General features: G+C 42.9%; 1 protein-coding gene across 4 annotated transcripts in view; it reads left to right on the forward strand.

Annotated features, from left to right (window-relative positions):
- The first annotated feature begins 4,634 nt into the window (after positions 1–4,634).
- The window catches only part of baz1a (bromodomain adjacent to zinc finger domain, 1A), a 38,079-nt gene continuing 19,393 nt past the window's right edge, over positions 4,635–23,320 (forward strand). The window contains exons 1-15 of one of the 4 annotated variants that reach the window (XM_086273770.1): positions 4,635–4,744; positions 5,059–5,198; positions 10,271–10,549; positions 10,671–10,832; positions 10,924–11,022; positions 11,429–11,516; positions 11,603–11,725; positions 16,723–16,965; positions 17,070–17,165; positions 18,102–18,240; positions 20,491–20,622; positions 21,290–21,610; positions 21,723–21,888; positions 22,817–22,924; positions 23,232–23,293. In XM_086273770.1, coding sequence (XP_086129896.1) covers positions 5,086–5,198; positions 10,271–10,549; positions 10,671–10,832; positions 10,924–11,022; positions 11,429–11,516; positions 11,603–11,725; positions 16,723–16,965; positions 17,070–17,165; positions 18,102–18,240; positions 20,491–20,622; positions 21,290–21,610; positions 21,723–21,888; positions 22,817–22,924; positions 23,232–23,293 — 2,131 coding nt within the window. In that variant the 5' untranslated portion in view covers positions 4,635–4,744; positions 5,059–5,085. Of the gene's footprint in view, positions 5,199–10,270; positions 10,550–10,670; positions 10,833–10,923; positions 11,023–11,428; positions 11,517–11,602; positions 11,726–16,722; positions 16,966–17,069; positions 17,166–18,101; positions 18,241–20,490; positions 20,623–21,289; positions 21,611–21,722; positions 21,889–22,816; positions 22,925–23,231; positions 23,294–23,320 lie in introns of all 4 variants that reach the window. The other 3 variants (XM_086273771.1, XM_086273769.1, XM_086273772.1) reach the window with 3 other exon arrangements.

The following is a 23,320-nucleotide window of genomic DNA, read 5'->3' on the forward strand; positions in this document are numbered from 1 at the left end:
AATCAACTTTCGGGGATTTGCTTACATGGATGATTGAGCATGCATCAAGTAGAGCAGAATGACTTTTCTGATACGAGATTTGCACCCAAGATATAGAGAGAAACTGGTAATCTCAAAGTGAACCACCAACTTTCTGATTGGTAAACGACCCACTCTACCCCTTGTGCCAGCAGCCATACTAAACAGATTACGAATGCTGCGGAGAACAGAAAGGAGTCAGAGGGCACAGCAGCGGCAACAACACCTTGGCCTGATACATCCTAGATTCATGATATAAATTGGAGGTTTCATCAAATTCGATCCACATGGTGGAACCCACGATGTCGCTGCTCCTGTGGGGGAAGATGACGCAGCTACATAGAACAGGACAGCAGGTCAGAGTAACCTCCCACACCTCTACAATGGTGCTGGGAGGCTCTGGACAGCCCTGAAGCAAGTCTTCAGGTGTTGTAGCTCTCAGTTGAGTCCCTCACCCTCTCCCGCTTCTCGGTCGAGTTTCCTGGATCTGAAACTGGTGAGTAAGCACTGGTTTCCTGTACATCTCTCCACCCCTCTATATTCTTCCACTGGGTTTGTTGTTTGTAGACTAGCCTATACCTAAAGATACAGTGAAGATTAGACTATGAAATAAGACGTTAAGTTTTGTAATCAATTGAGTACACAGATAAACTATATGAAAACACCACTGTGTGTTGTAACCGAAACAGGAAGTGGTACTGCACCGCAGAGAGCCAACACCAGTTCCTCATCTCCAAAGCAACCTCCGTCTCACCTGGACTCCAGCCCTTTGGCCCCTCCTCCATCCGTGTCTGTGGGAGGTCCGATGACACCTCTGGATTTGATCATTCGTTTTTATTCATCTCTGGCTCTCTTTCACTGTATGTCTCTGTCCTGTCCACACACCCCAAACCAGTCGAAGCAATGGCCTCCCCACCCAGAGCCTGGTTCTGCCAGAGGTTTCTTCCTGTTAAATGGGAGCTTTTTCTTCCCACTGTTTCCAAAACGCATCCTCATAGGTGGTCATATGATTGTTAAGGTTTTCTCTGTATTATTGTAGGGTCTTTACCTTACAATATAAAGCGCCTTGAGGTACAAATGGGATTTGAGTAGTACCCAGTAGTTCAACCTTTAGTTGAATTGTTAGTCTGCATGCATATCGATCCCTCTTGATCGACTGGTTCATTTGCACTTGTGCTACAATCAGTGGATTTCAGTTTGTGTGCCGGAGAAAGAAAAGATATGGATATTACTTGTATTTTATTTTTAAATGACGAAAGGTAAAATGAGGTAGGTAATTGCGAGACAGTGTGTTTCAGCTATTTTATCAAGTAATTTTAAGAAAAGTCTTCTGTGTAATATGTGCAATATATTACTTGTTTTGACTAACGACCCCAAGAGTGTTCACAACAAAGATGGGAAATACCTCGCACATGCACAAACATTTGACATGCATACAATTTATTTGCAGAATATAATGTCTTTGATATGTTGCTGCTTAGAGTGAAACCAATAAGAAACCAGTAAAACCAGCAGGTTTAGGAACAGCTTCTTCCCCACAGCTGTCACCGTACTGAACTCTGCTGAACCTTTCCATCCACACTCACTTAACCCTTCTACACTCCTCCTCCCCCATCCCTCCCAGTGACCATGATCAGGACTGTCATTCATTCTCAACATTCACCATATGCTCACATTGGTTACTGCTATAGTTTAGGACACTGACATAACATAGTCTCTGTTATAGTGCTCACACTGTTCACTATTATAGTCTGTCAGAGCTCTGTGCTTCCACTGCTGTAGAGCTCTGAACAGCAATATAGAACATCTGTATGCTATAGAGATCATCTGTATATACATATACAACATTACATCTGTACATTTGTCTGCAGTTCATCTGTATATTTGGTCTCTACTTAACTTATCTGTATATAATCTGCTCCTATTGCACTTACTGCTTAGATGCAAACTGTATTTCTTACCCTGTATTTATACATGTGAAATAACAGTAAAGTTGAATCCTGATTGTTTTTGTGATTTGGCACTATATAAATAAAACAAAACTGATATGAATTCAAATAAACTAAATTTTGAATTGAATTAATTCATATATAGTGTAAAGGACCATGCACCCAGCGAGCAGAAAGGCCATGACACACACGCAAGAAAGCGAACAACACCAACAAAAACAGGGAAATGGGCAGCAGCAGCAGAAGCATTCAGGGAGATGAGTTTCAGGGTGCTGTCTCAGTGCAATTTCCAGCCTGAATCCTCCTGTGGTTCTTGTGCTGACAGAGTTAGAAGAGAGAAAAGACAGAAAGTGCTGCCCACACCTGTACAAGCTTGGTATAGGTAAGTGCATCAGGACGTGAGGCGTGGTTGATGATATTTGACAAGTGTCATCAGTTACTCTGAAACTGTGTAATCAATATATACTAATATTGTAATAGTATATTGTCAGATTAGTGTAGTACAGTTGTTTAAAACTGTAAGAGAAAACAGATGCTAGTAATCATCAGGACCACAAAAGCACTGTTAACAAAACTTCCTACATTTGCTCTTCTAATCTTTATTTATAGCTGCATGTCACAAAAATACAGTTTTCCCCCTGATTGTTGTGCAGTTATCATTTTTATCATACTAGGTCATACATACCAGTGTACAACAGATCAGACAGCTACATAATGTCTTACTTAGCTAGTATTTCGCTTGGTCAGCCCAGTAAAACTAAGTTTTGAAGCCCTTATTTCTGATTTAATATTGTTGGTATTCCTGGTTAATAATATGTTTCTAACCTGTCTTCTGTTTAAAACACTACTAATTTTCTGTGGATAATCCACTACTATGTTTTCATTCACAAATTCATATGATCTAAGTGTGCGGATAACATACAGTGTCATTCTTCAAAAACATCTAACCTTTTACACGTGCATGTCTAACTTATGCGCCGATATGGGCGCGGCTAGCGCATTTTGCCGACTTCCGGGAACTAATGCGAGGAATTAACCATGATGACGCGAGCCTCCCTGTGTAGCTGCGGAAAGGGGGTGGGGGGGTTCATAAAGCCTGGTTGGTTGGCAGTTACAACATGGCAGGTCAGCGGACCAACAGCCTTTGAGGAAGACAGGAAAACCCTCCCACCAAGACTCTGGATGGTGCGTTTGGGTGAAGCAAAGCAATTCAGTAACAAAGTCTTTTAATGGTTTAGTAAGCGGTTTTCTCTTACTTGCTGTTGCATGTTCTGATCATGCTCTGGAGTTCAGTTTAGTTACAGTTTTTGTTTTTATGAGTATTTGCTTTATTGCTTTAATCATAGTTCATTGCTATAATTCTGAAGTAAATATTCTTGGTAGAATTTCAGCCGCTCAGCCGCACAGGCTGCCGTTTTTATACGTTTTCTATGTTTCTATGCACTGTGTTTATCTCCCAACACTTATGTTACTATGCAGCCACGGTGATTTATATACATCGAAAATATGGTGAGACACTGTCAAGGACATCTTAACAATGTGCTATTTTAAATTTATTTTCTTTTAACCCATTTTAAGTATGTTTTTCTTTGTTAAACTGTACATTTAATAAATGTAAAGGCTTGGATAAAAGTCATTTGTTTGAGAAAAAAAACACATTTTGTGTCTGTGTCACTGGGTTCTTTGTAATTAATACTTTTCTATACAGCAAATAATAACAAATGAGAAAAACGTAGGTAAAAATAATAATAAGTTGTTGCCCCCTTTGAACCAGTAACAGCAATAGAATCAGTGGACCAAAAACTAGACAGACAGATACTTTATTGAGCCCACTGCTGTTACAGCAGCGTGATAAAGAGTAAAAATAGTAAAGTCTACAATGAACAACAAATAAATAACACAGTTAAAATAAAAGTGCCACATGCTCCTGGTAAGAACTTTATACGATGAGATTTATAGGAATGATAAAAAACAAAGAAATGTAAAAATGAAGTTAGTTAAAAGCAGTAAAAGTAAGACTAGCATTGTGTAAATGATGCAAAGTGCACTAAATTACATGTACACTATAAATCTAAGAAATACAGCTGCATGAAGGTATAGTACAAGAATACTTTTGGGATCATCTGAATGCATAGTTATTATACAGCTTTATAGAGATATTGAATTTACAGATTCAATATCTATCCAATATCCTCACTTATGTGGAGGCAGCGGAGAGTGAGCGGCGGGCAAGGCAGAGTCCGGAGAGCTTCCCTCAGTCTTTGGTGGTGCCTCTGCTCCACCTTGCTGCTTTGCACCAATGCTGCAGGCTGACAGAGCTCTGTGAGGACGTCTTATAAAGGTTCTTATAAAGAACCAAGCAGAATCAGTCTGGGGGAGAAGGAGCTCTGCTGAATCACAACTGTGGAGTAGAGACGGTGTGATGGGTCAGGGAGAGCGGTTTGGAACTATTTGGAAATAATTCATTCAGTGTCCATCATTTGTTCTTTCTTCTGATTTTCCTGATTTCATAATAACACTTACATGCTTACGTACTACTTTAATAACATTTCAGATGCAGTATTTATATTTGTAACAGACTAATTTTAAATGGTGGTGTTAGTACTTTTATTTTGGTGAAGAATGCAGATTAAGCGAAACCGTAATATTTCCCAGCTCTTTGTGGGTCCGTGAAGTACACGAAAACTTGGTCAACAAGCCGCCAGTGAGCGGCTTTTCAGCCCGGACTTCTTCCTCAGATTGGACGGCGTATTATCGCTTCTTTGTTACACAACTCGGTAAAGACCACCAGAAGCGTGTTTTTAAGCTGTTCTCCACTAGGAGCGAGTGGATGTGGGCTTTGTGATTTTTATTTTACTCTCTAAGAGTTGAGTGTGTCGATTTACACGGTGAGGAGTACACTTCCATGTGGTCAGATTATCAGCGCGTCTAACAAAAGACCCGCTCACCTCCTCTTGTCTCCTACCACTCGGTTAATCCCCGCCGCGTTCACAGTCCGGGTTCCGGGTTTACTTTACTTTGAAGTGTTTGGTCAGAGTTTACGTCTGATCTTCGGATATTGATATATCCAGTTTCCTTCTTATTTTCTAAGTGCGGCCGGTGGAAGCGGAGCTGAAAGATGCCGCTTCTCCACAGAAAACCTTTCATCCGACAGAAACCCCCGGCGGACCTACGACCAGACGAGGAGGTGTTTCTCTGTAAAATCACGCACGAAATCTTCAGGACCTACGAGTAAGTACCTTACAGCCACTTGTCTCACCTGGAGGGTCCTTTAAAGAGTCACTTGAACTGAAGTTTGAACGATGTCTCATTGACAGTTGGTGCTTAGCAAACTTCCAAACAAGATGAACAAAAAACAACTTTTGTCCTGAAAAAACAAAACAAAAAACTTTTATGGGCTCGGGCGGGGGGATGCATGCCCCCCTTCTCCCGCGCCATTAAAACGTAGGTTAAAGCAGGTAGTCGGGTTTGAAGGTGGGATTTGGCAGGTGTAATGTTATCCAAGTCAGTTAGCCAACTGAAGCTAAAGTGGGTTAGCTGGGTAAGCTAACACTGAAGCTGTCAGTGAGCCGGCGGTTAGCTCAGCTAGTTTTAGCAGTTAGCTTGATGTGGTGAGGCTCGGTATCCGTTCATAGTGTAGGTCTGTTGCACCCACCTGCTGAGGTCCAGCGCACTAAGAGTGCTTTTTAAGAGCACACATGAAGTTTGCAAACTCACTCGGTCATTTTCCCGAGCGGAAAAAATCAAAGAAGTTCTCTGTTTTTACTCCAAACTGAAGTTAAAGTTCCGCTAAACTCGACGTCAGTCTGAAGAAACTCGGGCCAAATGGACCGTGGACGTCTTCAGCTGACAGCTTCAGTATATAGTGGTACATGTTGGGTGAGTGTACTCAAACATTATGTGTAACTTTATACATCTGCTCCACTGTAACATAGTGGCAAACATGACGCGATACGTCACAACTTCTGTTTTTTCTGACAGCTTTAGCAATAAAAACGGTGTAAAACAAAAGGTGGCACACCTCAAATTTATATTCAAGTAAGACAAACTTTTCACTTTGTTTCTCTGTTTTTATATAGAGACATGCTTACTTGTTTTGGCAGAGAGTTGAAATATGTGCAGATTGTACTAATTCTTCATTTGATGAAGTTAACATGGTGTACTCACTGACTACATTTACATGCACACTTGTATTTCTGAGCATTATTCATATTGGCATACCGTGCAGGTCTTAGAGGAGCCTTTGTTATGACATTGACGAAACTGAAAATTACTTGTGCATATAATTATTATGATAGATGGATCTGCTGGTTTGTTTTCTAAGATTAGCGCCTGCATATTTGTATCCCTGGTTCCTACGTGTTGAACAGTTCCTAATATTTTAACTGCCTCTAGTTAAAAGTTAAAAAGCCAAGTATGGTTCAAAAAGAGGTTCACATTCTGTGGACGTCTTCGCACTGAAAACCAAAAGTGACTACAAGGCAGTTAACAGATGTTGCATAATTGATAAAGGCAAGCTTGGGCTTCCAAATGTGCGGGGGGGTGTTGTAGCCTAGAGAGACGATCGGGAAAATTAAGTTCAAGTAAAACAAGAACATACAAAGAATGTAAAATTACACTAAAGAAGGAGCAAATATATCTGTCCACGTATGCGACTGATGGCACACCCGTAACCTGTATCACTTGTGTTTATTACGCTCTCTGTACAAATGTTCACTCAGTTTTAGATCAGGTTTAGTTTGTTGGGAACTGTTCTCCCTTTCTGGGAGCTAATCAGATCATTTGATTAGTTTTAATCAAGTAGATCAAGTAGCGATGCGCTGCCCGGTGTAGGAGGAACTAAGTAGATTATTAAAATGTGCTAGATTTACAAACTAGAAAGAAACAGAGTTTACTAAAGAAACTTACTTGGCCAGTCTCTCCTGCTACATTTTGCAATTCTGGATTTTAATATATATTTTTCATTTGTCTGAGACAACATTGCTTTGGCTTTAGTAAGGGATACCACCCTCAGTCTTACTTTGGATGTTTGCCTGCTTCATAACAGTTAGTCCGTACTGTACAAGCCTGTTCTACAAAGCAGAAGGTTGAATTATCCAGATAACTTTACTGTTAACCCTGGAGCTTTCTGGGCTTCGAAGATGCTTCAGTACTTCCTGAGGTGTAGCACTTTGGAAACATATGGTTCCCTAATGTTTGGGGCAAAGACACTTTTTATGTATTTCTTTCTTTCTGTACACCACCACAGCCTTTTGTAAATCAATCGATATCATGTTGAAGTGCACACTTGCAGTTGTTGTGGAGTCTTTAACTTAAAATCTAAAGTGTCTTGAGGCGACTGTTGTGTTTTGGCTCTACATAAGTAAATTCATGTAATATTCAGTGTCTGCCTGAAGTCTACAACCACTTTCCTCCTTTGCATCGGTGTGCTAGACCTTTACTGCATTCAGTTTTGTATTTAATAATGGAGAAGTCTGTTAGGCTGTTAAGTCTGTTAGGCTGAGATCAGATGACTGACTTGGCCATAACATAGAACTTCTAAACATGCTGGTTTTCTATAGAAAGCTTTTTTTTGGGGGGGGGTTTGCATACAAATTATTTCAGAAAACCACCAGGGTCAATCTTATTAGTACTCTGAAAAATGTAGAAATGTTTAGCAATTAATGTAATGCTCAGTGCTTTCAAAGTCAAATTAAAATGGGGATCTTCAGATTCCAACATAATATAAAGATTTCAGGTTGAGGTTCCAGAAAGATCGTGTTACTGGAAGTGCTTCCTTTCGGCAGATGATGTGAAACTAGAGCTTTTTGGAGAAGGCCTGTTTATGTTTGTTGACTGAAGAGAGATGCATACAACCCACAGAACCCAGCCTCCACAGTGAAACACGGTGGTGGGAGTATCATACTGTGGAGAGATCAGAGCTGGAAATCTTCTTAAGGTGGGAGGGATCAAGAAGAGAGAATGATGGGAGAAGACTTTGAAAGACAGCCAAAGCGGGTCTGTGTCGATGCTTCGTCTTCCAAAATGATGACGATACAACAATCCCCTTCCCTCCTGGTGAAGAACTGCCTGCAGAAGGACAAAGTGAACATTACTCACTTGCTTCAACAAAGTGCTGAACTGAATGTTTGGCAGAGCTGTGTTAAAATCTGTTTAATAATCTGTTAACAGCTCATTAACACTTTGAGTCTAGTAATGCTGTCCTCATGTATATCTGGTGTCATTATCATTTGCACTGCAGATGCAGTCCGGTCTGTTTTGCAGCATTTAGATGACTCTGAGCAGAGAGCATTACGCTTTAGAGTTCATCTGCTCCCCATCAGCAAACACTAATGGCCCAGTTCCACTGGCAGCAGTACACAGCCATCCTATAATGATGCCTCCACCATGTTAGACGAGCTGGTGTGCGTTGGATCCTGAGCTGTTAGACTCAGTCTCCATTCTTTGTCTCTCTGTGGTTTCACAGAACTCTGCATGCTTTCACACTTGGTGTGACTTTGACCTTCATATGGATCCAATCTTCACCAACATGAAATCAGCTTGAACTGTTTTTGGTTTTTACCCGAAATTTTAAACTATCTCAAACTGTGGAGGCTACACTGCTATAAAACAGGCAGACAAACGGATTCTATTAAATACTTCCTCCCTTCATACTCTCACATCACTCTCACTCTTCTGCAGCAGCTGTGTTGTTTCAGTCCATATTATGTGGTTCATCCCTTGTTTTTCTCATAATATAGTTTTATCATTCTCTGTAAAGTCAGTCCTTCTCCTGCCAGTGTACTCATCCATAAAAGTGACTGGTTAGATGTTTCCTTCCACCCCTTTCACATGAACGAGCAGAGAAACCCTGGGATAGCTTAGTCAGTTGATCACCGCCTTCACCGCAACACAGAGCACCTGTATAAAAAAGCCCAAAGCCGACTGTACTTCCTCAGGAGGCTGAGGTCTTTTAACATCTGCAGGAAGCTCCTGAGGATGTTTTACCAGTCGGTGGTTGCTGGAGTACTTTTCTATGCTGTGGTGTGCTGGGGGAGCAGCACAGCAAAGAAGGACTCATCCAGGCTGGAGAAACTGATCAGGAAGGCTGGCTCTGTGGTCGGCATGAAGCTGGACACTCTGGTGACAGTGGCAGAGAAAAGGACATTAAAGAAACTGATGGACATTATGAACAATGCTGGGCATCCTCTGCACACGGCCATTAACAACCAGAAGAGTCTGTTCAGTGACAGGTTGCTTCTCCCCAAGACAAGAACTAACAGACTTAAAAACTCCTTTGTCCCACACGCCATCAGACTGTTTAACTCCTCTCTGGAGGGGAGAGGGAGGGGAAACAGGAGGACAAAGGAGGGGGGAACAACTAAGCTGTAGTGCCTCTTCACCTCACTGTACAATACCTTGTGCAATACTTTTTGTAAATAGTCAACAGTGCAATAGACTCAATACTTGAAATGTGCAATTCACTTGTATTTTTATTTTTATTCCTATTTATTCTATTTATCCCCTTCGTATATTTTATTTATATTGTCTCTGTATTTATATATATGTGTGTGTGTGTGTATAACTCTGTAACTTCTGTCGGTGCTGTGCTTTTTTGGAAATCGAATTTCCCAGAGGAACCCACCCGAGGGATTAATAAAGTTCTATCTTATCTTATCTTATCTTATGTAGCTGCGTATTCTGATGGCACGTGTTAGTGAAGTGAATCCAAAGAACTGGACCTGTGCATGTTGAACTCGCTTTGTAGTACAGGGCTCAGGTTGTTTCAGTGGTCCTGGATGTTGCTCCTGATTGCTCTGCACTGGACTGTCTTGGTCTGCAGCTGATGGTGTTACTCCTTGTTTTGAACTGTAGATTTGGTGTGACTTGAAATGCCACTCTAACCAAGACCTGAATCAGGTGAAGAACTGATCCACTCCTTTGCAGTGAACCTACCAAGCCTACAGAACAAAACGAGGACAGCCATCACCTGCTGGAGTCCATTGGTGGAGTTGGTACTGGGATCAGTAACTGACTGAACAGCAGTTGACAGCCAAATAAATAAAATAACTGTGTGGGGAAAAACTTTAAAATAATTTCGACCAGCATATGATGGGGGTCATATTTGTCAATCCTGCCTTATAGAGAACTGTCTGCAGGGTTCTGGTCTTTGGATAAGTTCTGAATGTCATACAGGACAGTGAACGAGATGAGAGGTACTTGATGTGTGTTTGTAAACATTCTTGGAGCTTCTAGAAACTGGACTTGAATATAAAGAGGCTGTGTGCGCCTTAATATCTGATTGTGACCCTCCTCTTCCTCAGTGAGTTCTTTGAGAGGACCATTCTGTGTAACAGCTTGGTGTGGAGCTGTGCTCTGACGGGGCGAGCGGGACTCACTTATCTTGAGGCAGTGGAGAGTGAGCGGCGGGCAAGGCAGAGTCTGGAGAGCTTCCCTCAGTCTTTGGTGGTGCCTCTGCTCCACCTTGCTGCTTTGAGCCAGTGCTGCAGGCTGACAGAGCTCTGTGAGGATGTCTACACTTTTGTCAAAGACCGGTTCTTTCCTGGGGAGGTGGTGGACGTCAGTGGATGTAACGGAGCCAGGTACACATTTGAAATATATCCATGTTTGTGTACTTACAGATTGTTAGCCTCCATCTTTCTGTGTTAAAGAGCAAAGGTGAAACCAGGTGGAGTGAGGTCATTTTCTGCTTTTGCTTTTCAGATATGTGTGTGAGATCCTGCAGGTACACCTGCCTGATTCCAGTGTTAGTCGAGCACCAGATGTTAACGGCCACGGCAAGATGGCTGACGATGACACGATTGTCATCAGTGATAGTGATGACGAGCACAGCGCCTTCCAGAGTTCCACAGTACAAGTCAATGGGTCAGTAGGTGAAAGGTCATGCCAATGTTACGATCTCAAGTTATTGAAGTGTGATCTAAAGTGTGTGTGTGTGTGTGTGTGTGTGTGTTAGCAGGAAGAAGTCTTTGAGTCCATCAGTGTTCAAATACACAGTGAGGATGATGAAGAACAAACACAGCGAGCCATTCACTGTCAAAGCCAATCAGATCAGGTGAGAAGCTCCCAGGTACAACCATGGAAAGTATTCTCATAATGCAATAAAATAACAATCTGCTGCGTTCAACGGGGTAAACGTCGTGGTGCATAATACTCTGTGAAACACAAATTTCAGAGCAGGGAGAATTTACAAGCTCTGTGTCAGACTCTTAATCCTAAATCGATGTGATATTATTGGCACTTAAAGATGTGGTGTGAGAGGACTTCCTTGTCTGTTCACTGTTCAGTGCTGGAATTATCAAGTGTTTTGTTCCATATCTTGACTATACATGTTGTAAAGGTGAAGCATGACACATTAATAAAACTGATGTGGGCTGAGTTGGAGTGGGAATGACTGCGCTCAGGCACTGATGGGAAAGTGGTTTCTCATTGTTAAACTAATTGATTTATTTTGTATTAAGTCGCAAGAAAAGCGCTCTGTCCAGAGAGAGACTGAAGCTGCTCTTCAAGCAGCACTGCGAGCCTCAGAGTGGGATCGTCACACTAAAGGTGAGAATATTACTGCTAAAGTCAGCATCTGGTGCAGCTGCAGCACCCTAATCACAACCTTGCTGTCGTCTCTCGCTGTGTTTCAGCCCTCCTCCATGGCAAAGTACCAGCTGTCTAAACAGACCTTCTCTCAGTTCTTTCCTGACGAGCCCCCACTATTCTCCTTCAGCCCCTCTTCTAAATGTGGAAGGCGTGACTCACCCGGACAGGTACGTATGAGTTATCATGCACTGGCATACAGTAGGGTTAATGGGGGGTGACAAAGGATTAACGGGGTCCTACCCTGAAGCCGGGCTTCAGAGTCTGATGGCTGGCTCTTAGCCCCTGGGGCCCAGCCAAAGAAGCTACCTGGGTCCCCTCTCCGGTGGGCCCACCGTCCACAGGAGGACCACATATCCTCGGTTGAAGGTCGATGAAAGAGTTTGTTTGTATCCCAGATCTGAGGTTATATGTCCCAGTTACTCTGGCTCTTTAAGAAAATCTGTGGCAGAAAGGTGAGTCCACGTGTTGGTCAGCCCTCAGATTCAGGAGGAATGGTCCCATACAAATGCAGGGAGAACTTGGTCTGAATGTCTGCTGTATGCTGGACTTGTTCCCAGTGGACTTCCAGCTGCTTGTCACAGGTTCTGTTTAGGGCTGTTCGATATAACGATATGTATCGCATGACGATATAAAAACGTCTGTCGTTTGTTTCGTGGTGTCGCAAAATAAACTGTTTACAGCAATATTTTTTCATGTTCTGATGTCACTGTAGTGACTTTATTAATTTCTTAAAGTTCTCTCTTTCTCTTATATTTAATATAACCACACTACGGACAGACAAGCGCCTGTTTGTACGTGTTGTCGTTAGCAATAGTGACGGTAAAACCATCGCGTGGCTCCGCCGTCCACGTGTTTGTTTTCCACGTAAACCTTTCACCATAAAGCTCAAGACACTGTTGAGACTTTTGCATGTAATTCAGTTTATTTTGAAGAGTGTGCAGAGAGTTTACGGAGGAGAAGCAAAAAAGAGCCGTCAGGTGCTAAAAAATAAACCTTAGACTCAAACTTTGAAAGAAAACGGCGGCCGTTACAACTTGCGTCTAAAAATGTATCGTTTCATGCATCGGTCAAAACACTCGACTCCAGCTGCACGACGCCCAGCTGGAAACAACTTCACGCAAGTCGAGCTGCCAGAGATTCACAGAATTTACAGAAAATGTTAAATTTTTGTGATTTATATCGTTGCCAGGACGATAAATGTCTTGTATCGGGATATGAGGTTTTGGTCATATCGCACAGCCATAGTTCTGTTCATAGTTTCCATCAGCAGGTGTGTAACCAGCTGTTGGTGGATCTCCACTTCAGTAGTTTCAGGATTTCAGCTTTGTTTTCGTGCATAGAATAGAATTCAACTTTATTGTCATTGCACATGTCACAAGAACAAGGCAACAAAATGCAGTTTGCATCCATCCAGAAGTGCTTTAGCAGTAATATGGATATATTGCAGAGTATGGATCTATTATAGGAATGTTACAATGTACACGGTATGAAGGCATGTTATGAATATACTATAACTACACTGAACAAAAATATAAACGCAACACCTTTGTTACTGCTCCCATTCCCCATGGGATGGACGTAGAGACCTAAAATTCATTCCAGATACACAATATAACCATCCCTCCCAAACAGTGGTCACAAATCAGTCCAAATGTGTGGTAGTGGGCACATCTGCTATATTGAGATAATCCATCCCACCTCACAGGTGTGCCACATCAGGATGCTGATCTGACATCATGAGTAGTGCACAGGTGTACCTCAGACTGCCCACAACAAAAGGCCACCCTGGAATGTGCAGTTTTTTGCACTATTGGGGGTCTGGGGACCCAGAACCGGTCAGTATCTGGTGTGACCACCATTTGCCTCATGCAGTGCAACACATCGTCGCATGGAGTCTATCAGATTGTCAATTGTGGCCTGTGGAATGTTGGTCCACTCCACTTCAATGGCTGTGCGAGGTTGTTGGATATTCGTGGGAACTGGTACACGCTGTCGTATACGCCGGTCAAGCACATCCCGAACATGCTCAATGGGTGACATGTCCGGTGAGTATGCTGGCCATGCAAGAACTGGGACATTCTCAGCTGCCATCTGCCCTGAACAATGTGAACCATGATTCATCCGTGAAGCGCACACCTCTCCAACGTGCCAGACGCCATCGAATGTGAGCATTTGCCCACACAAGTCTGTTACGGCGACGAGCTGGAGTCAGGTCAAGACCCCGATGAGGACGACGGGCATGCAGTTGAGCGTCCCTGAGACGGTTTCTGACAGTTTGTGCAGAAATTGTTTGGTTGTGCAAACCAATTGTTCCAGCAGCTGTCTGGGTGGCTGGTCTCAGACGATCTTGGAGGTGAACCTGCTGGATGTGGAGGTCCTGGGCTGGTGTGGTTACACGAGGTCTGCGGTTGTGAGGCCGGTTGGATGTGCTGCCATATTCTCTGAAACGCCTGTGGAGACGGCTTATGGTTGAGAAATGAACATTCAATGCACGGGCGACAGATCTGGTTGACATTCCTGCTGTCAGCATGCCAATTGCACGCTCCCTCATTGCTTGTGGCATCTGTGGCATTTTGCTGTGAGACAAAACTGCACATTCCAGGGTGGCCTTTTGTTGTGGGCAGTCTGAGGTACACCTGTGCACTACTCATGATGTCAGATCAGCATCCTGATGTGGCACACCTGTGAGGTGGGATGGATTATCTCAATATAGCAGATGTGCCCACTACCACACATTTGGACTGATTTGTGACCACTGTTTGGGAGGGATGGTTATATTGTGTATCTGGAATGAATTTTAGGTCTCTACGTCCATCCCATGGGGAATGGGAGCAGTAACAAAGGTGTTGCGTTTATATTTTTGTTGAGTGTATGTACAGGCTATAGCTGTAGTGAGTGCACAGGCTATGGACAGGTTATGCGTATGAAAACTATACAGATTTTAGATATACAATTGTGAGTTTTATTAAACAGTTGTAGAACTATAATTATCACATTGTACAGAATGACTGTCTGTACAGCATTACAGTAGTGCAGTTTAGATCAGTGAGAGTGGCTAATTTCCACAGTGGTTATATAAAGTGCTGGTGGTTGTGAGTGGTGGTTCAGCCCATGTTATTATTGTGTGTATGAGTTGTGTCCATTTGTTTGTTGTGTCCATTCTCCGGTTCGAAGTTCACTACGTTGGCCTCATCAAGTTATGACCTCCAGCTTACACTGGAGCAGTTTGCGGCCGAGTGTGAAGCAATGGGAATGACAGTCGGCACATCCAAGTCCAAGACTGGTTGATTTCTGAATTTACAGTCATTTTTTCATTCTGACATTAATACAGTTGATCTTAAATCACAAGAAAATGCGAAAATCATCATGAAATGCTACGAGAAAGTCTCAGTTTTAAAAACATATCCGCAGATTTTAAAAACAGCAAAGTTATATGCAACCATTTACCTAAAAATGCAGCCAGTGTCTTTTTTTGTACAACAATTTCAAACTACTAAAAATAAAATGACAGAACAGTTCGCTGCCACAGAATTTATTTGTGCCACTCCACAAAATAGTTTCTGTCCAACACAAGACAGAGGAGCCAATCACAGGCCTGCCAGCAGGTGTATCACTCCCCTGCGTTTACACTGCAAACGGCCTCTGGTGGCTTTTTGGCAGCGACTGTGACATTTGGTTTGTCTTCATTGTTCTGACACAAAACAAACGACTACACTCCAAACACACTGTGTGGCACCAATCTCTCGTCTCAAATCCCGCTAAAACTCACTCGCTCCTGAAACTTTCTCCTCTTCCTAAACAACCAAATATGACGTGGTCATGTCATTGTTCTTGTGTTTGACGTGGTGCATTGTCCCACCAATAGTAAACGGGTTCAGTGCGAGCAGAGTGCGCCTGTCCTTCCTGCTCTAAACATGATGATAGTATTCAGGAAAAAGCTTCGCATATATTCCACGTATAACTCTGGTTTGACTGGCCCATTAACACAATTTTAAAAACTTGTGTTGAAGGTGCGGACTTCAAACTATATACAAGTCGAAATGGAGACTTGGTGTGACTGCTCCTCAGTGATATATCATCTTAAATTGGTCGAGTGATTTGGATGCGACCCCAGAGGATGAAGCAGCTCTGTGCTGTTGACCAGTGAGGGGACAGTTTGACATTGATCGACAAATTGGGGCAGATGTTGTACCGGCCGTGTAAAAGTCACCCAAACTATACTTGATGTTTTGAAATAGCCTGTTTGTGCTTCACCAAATACACTTTTAATATTTTTTAGCAGAGAATGTAGTGACATAATCTTTAAATATCTGGTCAGTTTGTCAAGACGGAGCCTGTTTCCATAAGTGTAAATAAAAAGTCTGGCAACATCAGGCCCACACGGGTGTTAAAGCAAAACGCTGACATCACAACAGCAGCAGTGACGATGACGCCAGCACAGTTTAACATGGAGCCGTTAACGAGAAACAGGAAACGGGGGTGAGTCCAGGCTTGTGGTTGCCAAAAGCCTTCCAGGTGTAGAGTTGAGTTTGCTCCTGCAGGGCGTTGGGAAGAGTGAGGGTTGATGTCTGCATTTAGTCGCACCAACGAGAGGCAGAGGGGCCTGCTGCTATCTAGTGGCAGCTTTTTGACAGTCATTAGAAGTAGCTGCTGTGTGGATTATCACACTGATGCTGTACATCAATGAAATCTGATTAGATTAGTCCACAGTGTTTTTAAGCGTCTAATCAGCCGGGCAGGCACGCCCTGCATGCTCTCTTTGAAACGTCACAGTTTCACAACAACTTCTACTTAAACGTTGTGTTTATAAATGTGAGCTGGTGACATTAGCCTGACACGCTGCTATCTTGTTATGTTTTCCATTAAAAACTGCAAACTCTTCAAAAGTCTTGATATTAATTGTTGCTGCAGGCTGATCTTTGAGGAAACCACTCACACATGTTAGCTTCCATGTTTGTGTTAAAGTTTCTGTATCCACAAGATGAAAAGGTTTATTTGGTCCAGGTTACATAAACGTCATCCTTAGACAAAGAGTACATGTGTGCACCCTTCAAACTGTAGTATAACAGGAATGAGTGTCAGTGGTGTCTGCGGTTTACTCTCATTAGGTAAACCTGAAATGTTACGTTTGTGTAGAAATAAAGCATGTAAACGTTGTTTTCAGGCGAGTTCGTCTCTACTGAAAGCTGCAGAGGAGAAACTGAAGTTGCTACAGCAGAGGGAGGAGATGGTGGCTGCAGCTCAAGACAAGGCGCGACTGAAGAAAGAAAAGGAGGAGGTGCAAGAAGCCAAGCGGAGGGAGAGGGAGGACAAGGAAAGGCTAAGGGAGGAACAGAGACGCAGGTTTGAAGAGGAGAAGCAGAGGAGGAGGGAGGAGAAGGAGCGCAGGAAGCTGGAGAAAGACCGGGTAAGTATCTTTAATCATCAGATGTAGCTGCACGTCTGATGATTAAAGCTGCACATCAGAAAAAATTACAGGAATGATGTTGAGACATGTTTTCTGATTCACAGGAACGAGAGAAGTTAAAGGAGGAGAAGAAGAAATACGCAGAGCAGCTGAAGCTTTGGAGCAAACCCAGAGAGGACATGGAGTGTGAAGACCTGAAGGTCAGTGAATGCACCGCCTCTGCCATGAGCACATTTGGACAAGCGTGTTGACTGAAACTTTAGTGTTGGTCCAGGGGAACGAGCCAGTGGACGTCATTTACACAGTATACAACACAGTTGTCACATTTAAAAGAAGAAACATTAGCAAATGCAATGCTGTGTCTGAATACTCGGGATGAGGAAACTTTCACTTCCTCATTGTTTTGTGTTACACTGTTCCTCACTGACGGCACATGCCTGCATTTATCCATGCACTGTCATCTTTACATGAGAGAGTGACTCAGTAGTGCCTGTTGTTGTCTGAGGAGCCGTGAGACAAGCTTTTAGAAGGAGCTTGGTCTAATGTAAATCAGAGGACGGTGTCTGTTGTAGTCTGTGCCCTCCTGTCTGTGGTGACGTGGCACTGAAGTCAGTATAGGTCACTGCTACAGAAGCATTAATCAAGTTTCAGTTGTTTCATTTTGTAAACACTGAGTCAGTTCAGTTTTATTTCTGCAGCGCCAAATCATAACAACAGTCACCTCAAGGTGCTTTATATTGTAAGGCAGACCCTACAATAATACATACAATCACAAGACTCCTTATGAACAAGCACCTGGTGACAGTGGGAAGGAAAAACTCCCTTTTAACAGGAAGAAACCAGAACCAGGCTCATTGAGGGGCGGGGCCATAATGCTTTATCTATAAAGCCCACATGGTTTTTTGGACACCACCTAGACAGACAGCAATTTAAGGAGAACATGTGACTAAACATGTGACTCCTGGTCTAATTGGGGAGGGGACCAGAGAAGACCAGAGTCCCACATTGTTTTGGCAAAGTTACACACTGATTGATTTTAATGACCTCTGATTGACATAGCCGTGTCACGGGTGTCATTACTGCTGACGTGATTTATAATTTTACTGAATGTGTTCCTCTTTTGCTTCTCCCACCAGGAGCTGCCAAGGCCAATTCCAGTGAAAACCCGGCTTCCAGCAGAGCTCTTTGGAGATGCTCTGATGGTTCTGGAGTTCCTGCAGGCCTTTGGTGAGGCCTTTGACCTGAAGGATGAGTTCCCTGATGGGGTCTCTCTGGGTGAGAATACTTCTACATGCTCTTTGCAGTTGATGGCAGAATTATTCTTCCAGTGAAAGGTTCACAAATGCTTCAGCAGAGCCATGAATTTTCTACATAGCATTTCTAAACATGCTAGATTTCTTTATAAAGAATAAATTATTTCTATATGCACACCATTTAAAAATACAAGATTCCTGAAAAACTGTCCTTTTTATTGTGTTTTAACCAGAGATGGGCAGTAACGCTACTGTAATCAGATTACTTTTTCAGGTAACGAGTAAAGTAAGGGATTACTATTGCAAAAACGGTAATTAGATTACCGTTACTTTCCCGTAGGAACGCTGCGTTACTGCGTTACTAAAACCGTGATTTTTTTTTGCGAGAATGTCTCATGACAGTGACGTAAGCGAGTGCGACGTTCGCGACAACAGCTGTGTGCAGATCAACAATGGATCACATATCGAGTGCAGAGAGAGTATGAGCGTGCAGCGTTTAAAGCGTGGAAGTACTGACCTTACTTTGAGTTTGATTCCATAAAAAGTGACAAAAACATTAGTGTCCGCTGTGCGTGGGAAGAAAACTTCTTTTTACAGCGAAAAACCCCTAAACTTCCAAACAAGCACCGAGTAGCTACGACGTAATGGGAAACTCACAGAGAAACTCACGGATTCTTCCACTGACCGCGGCACACCTGCACCAGGGTAAACCTCCGCCTGCCCCACTCCTGCTTTACAGGTGAAAATAGAGCAACAGGACCGCTGAGTCTGTGACTTTATTTATTTTCTGCTGTGTTTTACTTGCATCTATTTGAAAGACTGAGTGTAAACACAAAAAAATTATTTTATGTGCTGGAATGTGCAGAAAATAGGTTTATATGTTAAACTAATTTCTTCCAGTCAGAGAATGTTGCAGATAATTAAATGTTTGCTTGATGCATAAAGTTAAAAGATTAAAACTAATAAAACAAGTTTTAAAAAGAGACTTTTCCATTTGATTACATTTTGTATGATGATTATGCAGAAAAAGTAGAACTGGGCTGAAAGATCTATCGCTTTATCACCTACTCAGGTTGTAAATCGTGTTTTTAAAAAGTAACTAAGTAACTAATTACTTTTGAAAATGAGTAATCAGTTAAGTAACGGGATTATTTTTTTGGGGAAGTAATCAGTAATTAATTACTGATTACTTTTTTCAAGTAACTTGACCAACACTGGTTTTAACTTGGTAATGCTCAAAGCTTAAACTTAGGGGTTATCCCCCAATTTACCCAAAGTACAGAAACTCTGACAGGGGTTTGACCTGTTATTTGGAAAGCAGCATATCAAAAACATCCTAATCAGGCTGGATTTAAGAGTCGCTCACAAAGCAGGAAATTGATATACATCTAGTCAAGGTGGGGGGAATCATGACGACAGGAGAAAACCTTCAGCTGTCAGCGGCAAAACTGGGTCTGGGTCATTGCTTTGTCTTCAGAGGTGACAGTACATACATCGCTTCTGGTAAAGAAATGCCTCCTTTGAAATCCTGTGGGCTGAACATGCTGCATCTGTTGGATGCTCGTCGCCATCAGTGGGCTAATCGTTTTGATTCTGGTAGTTTTCAGTTTCAGTGAAATGTTATTGTTTCTATGTTCAAAGTACAATAACCAACCCAACTAAAACGAATGTTTCTAAAATCTGTGTTACTGTTCTGTTTAACAACATTTCCAGTGTGTCCTCGTCTGTACTCTGCTCCCAGACTGGTTACGTGTGATGCTGGGCTGTTTTGTGGCTAAAGTGATATGTAGATAAAGGAGGTTCTAATTATAGATGCTTCACCCGTTGCCTGCTGGTGGTGGTCAGAGGGCCCGGTGGCGCCTGTGTCCGGCAGCCTCGCCTCTGTCAGTGCGCCCCAGGGTGGCTGTGGCTACAATGTAGCTGCCATCACCAGTGTGTGAATGACTGGATGTGTAAAGTGCTTTGGGGTCCTTAGGGACTAGTAAAGTGCTATACAAATACAGGCCATTTATAATCTGCTGCCTTTTCTTTCATTTTCTTTTCTTCTATGTAAAGTCCATCAGACTTTTTGCAGAACAGACAAATTCTTTTCTTTAACTTATTTAGAACTTCTACAGTTTTGTTACTCAGTCATTGGTAGAAGGGACTTTGATTTCAAATACCTATATCAAAGTGAAACACTGAGTTAGTTCTAACGTACAGAGATGCAGGACCTTTATTGTTCAGTTTTCCAGTTTTCTGACTGCGATGTTTGACTGCTGTCTCCTTACAGAGGTTCTGGAGGAGGCTCTGGTGGGTTCTGATCCTGAGGGTCCTCTGTGTGAGCTGCTGTTTTTCTTCCTGACAGCCATCTTTCAGGCTCTAGATGAGGAGCAGGAAGAGGTAGCTGCAGACCAGGTTGAAGGTCAGACACACTTGCTGTCTTTGTTAGCAGTACACTACAGGAAACTGACAAACACAAGAAAAACCTTACACCCACAAGCTGTCCCAGTATCTGAATCTGATCATTTTCTCTATGAGCTGTGTTCAAGTCCCAGTGTAACATGGGGACACCGGGCCTTCCACTGTGTACCTGTGTTTGTTTGTTTACTGTAAATAAAGTGGACACTTGTACACACAGACAGGTGTTTGAAAGAGAAAATGATCAGATTCATGAAGCTGAACTTAAATGTGTGTAAATGATCGATATTTCTTCAGGTTTGGGCATATGTATGGAAATAGTTTTACATTTGAAAATGTGTTACACATGCCGATCGTATCGTAAACATTTGCATCACAGCAAAATTCTCTCCACACTTAAAAGAGGGGAAGAATGTGAGCCCCCGAAAACTTCCCAACTGTTAAGCTGTGTTGAGTTTTATTGTCTGTAATTGGTCGATTCAGTCAGGATGTGAAACAGAAAAGGGGAAATTAAAAATTTTCCTCCCTTTTATTAAATTTTGCACTTGAGGAACATGCACACTTTTCACGTTTTTGAATGGTGAGACTTTTCAGCGGTCCTGTTCAGTTCTATGCATGTGTGCACAGTCTGTGTCATGTGTCTTTTGTTCTTACTATGCATGTGCCTTCAGACCTGACAGACGCTCTGGATGACGATTCTGACCCCACGTGTTCGGCTCTGAGTGCTATCGCCTCATTGGCTGCAGCTTGGCCTCAGCTGCATCAGGGCTGCAGTCTGAAGCAGCTCGACCTAGACAGCTGCACGCTGTCTGAAATCCTGCGCCTGCACATTTTGGCATCTGGTGCTGACTGTAACCACGGGAATGCAAAGTTCCGCTACCAGAAGCAAGGCGGGTTCACCGTAATGGACGACCCTTGTGTGGAGCTGCGACTGGCAGATCCAGCGCTGCTGAAGAAGCTGTCATCCACGGCAGTGTATGACCTCACCCCAGGTCAGATACCATCTGCTTTGTGTTCAAGAGTCAGCGAATATGTAACAGATCAGGTAATGATACAGTGATAGTGCTGTGTGCACGTTTCATCAGTCAGCATTGCTGTCTACAGGGGAAAAGCTGAGGATCCTGCAGGCTTTGGTGGGGAAGGTGCTGACATTGGCGTCCAGCAGAGACTTGATTGAAGACTGTGTGGAGGAGCAGCGAGCGGCGAGGCACGAACTGAGGGAGATTAGAGCTGAGCAGCACCGTAGGGAGAGGGAGGAGGCTGCACATAGGTATATGCACACGGGCGGGCACAGTTTACCAACAAATACACACAACTCGGCTGAAGAGTGAAGGTTATCTATCGGGCAGTGTAGATTTGTCAATATTGAAATCAATGTTCAGTCACCAGAACTGGTTAATAGACTGGTTCAGGCTTCTGTGCTGCAGTGTTTACGGGACCCAGTTCCTTCATAGTCTGTCCTACAGATGAGGACAAATAACCACCCGCCTGTGAAACCCTGTCAAATTTTGTAGTTTTGTTTTTTCTGTCATGAAAACGTTTCACCTCTCTCAAACGGTGGAGAGTCCCAGGCATTAAAACCCCCTCGAGGGTCGTTGACCCATTGATCATCTGCCTCATCACATGAGCCAAGGTGTGAAATAAAGAGTGGCCACTAGAGGTTTGGGGTCAAACCACTGTGTGACCTTGCCTCATCCTTTCATGTGGCCTATTGAGAACATCTGACACTGAAGCCATGAGTTGAGCAAGGGCGGCGTGTCCAAATAGAGCTCACGTTAAGGGCTGTTCACATCACGAGACCAAAGATAAACGAGGTCCCATTTCCCTGAAATGATTCGAGCTGTTGAAAAGACACATTCGGAGGGTCGTCACGAGCTTGCACAGAGATGTAAGCACAATATGGAGCCGCCAAAAAGAAGGAGATCAGCAGATCGGGAGCACATTAAAAGCAATGCAGTGCATAAGTTAATGTAATTTGTTACATTGTCAACTGTGGCAAAAAAATAACAAACCACTTTGAGCCTTCAAAAACATTATACATCATGTACAATAGTTAAAAGAACCCGTATGTAATGAGAAGGATGTACAAAGGTACTCCTATATAGTGTGCTCACAATGCAGACATGCAGGGACACATGACCGTATATACAAAAGTCAAAGCTTGAACATGACCGGTTTAACCTGCTGTGTACTTCCAGGGTTCGTCTCCGTAAGGAGGAGAAGATGAGAGAGCAGGAGCAGAGGATGAGGGCGAAAGAGGAGAAGATGAAGGAACAGGAGCTCAAGGGACGACTTCAGACCAATGGGTACGCAGGGAACTGCAGACATTCGTAACTTTAGTGAACTGCCTCCTTCAGTAACTGGGAAGTGCAAAGTCATTTTATTCTGCCTGAAACGTTCAGACTTAAGATAAACAGCTGGCTTTCACATGTCGGTTACAGTCTTGGTAAAAACCAAGTAAAAGGGCATCTTTACCACGAGTGTATGACACTCCATCAGTCGTGTTAGCAATACTTAGGTCAATATTATAAAATCTTTGATTTTATTTGCCTTCCTACTGGTTTTCATTGAGTCTCTGACAGATATCAGAACGTTCTTGTATTTGTTCTGCAGTGACTCGTGTACAGAACATCACACTGGAAATGAAGAGGAGCAGAGCAGCAAGATAATGAAAGGTGAAAAAGACAACAAGAAGAAGCAGG

The sequence above is a fragment of the Aulonocara sp. 'chitande type north' Nkhata Bay genome, linkage group LG19, assembly GCF_057382095.1.
Source record: "Aulonocara sp. 'chitande type north' Nkhata Bay isolate Kocher_YH1m ecotype deep benthic linkage group LG19, A_spYH_male_GT1.1, whole genome shotgun sequence".
In the NCBI taxonomy this organism is placed as follows: Eukaryota; Metazoa; Chordata; class Actinopteri; order Cichliformes; family Cichlidae; genus Aulonocara; species Aulonocara sp. 'chitande type north' Nkhata Bay.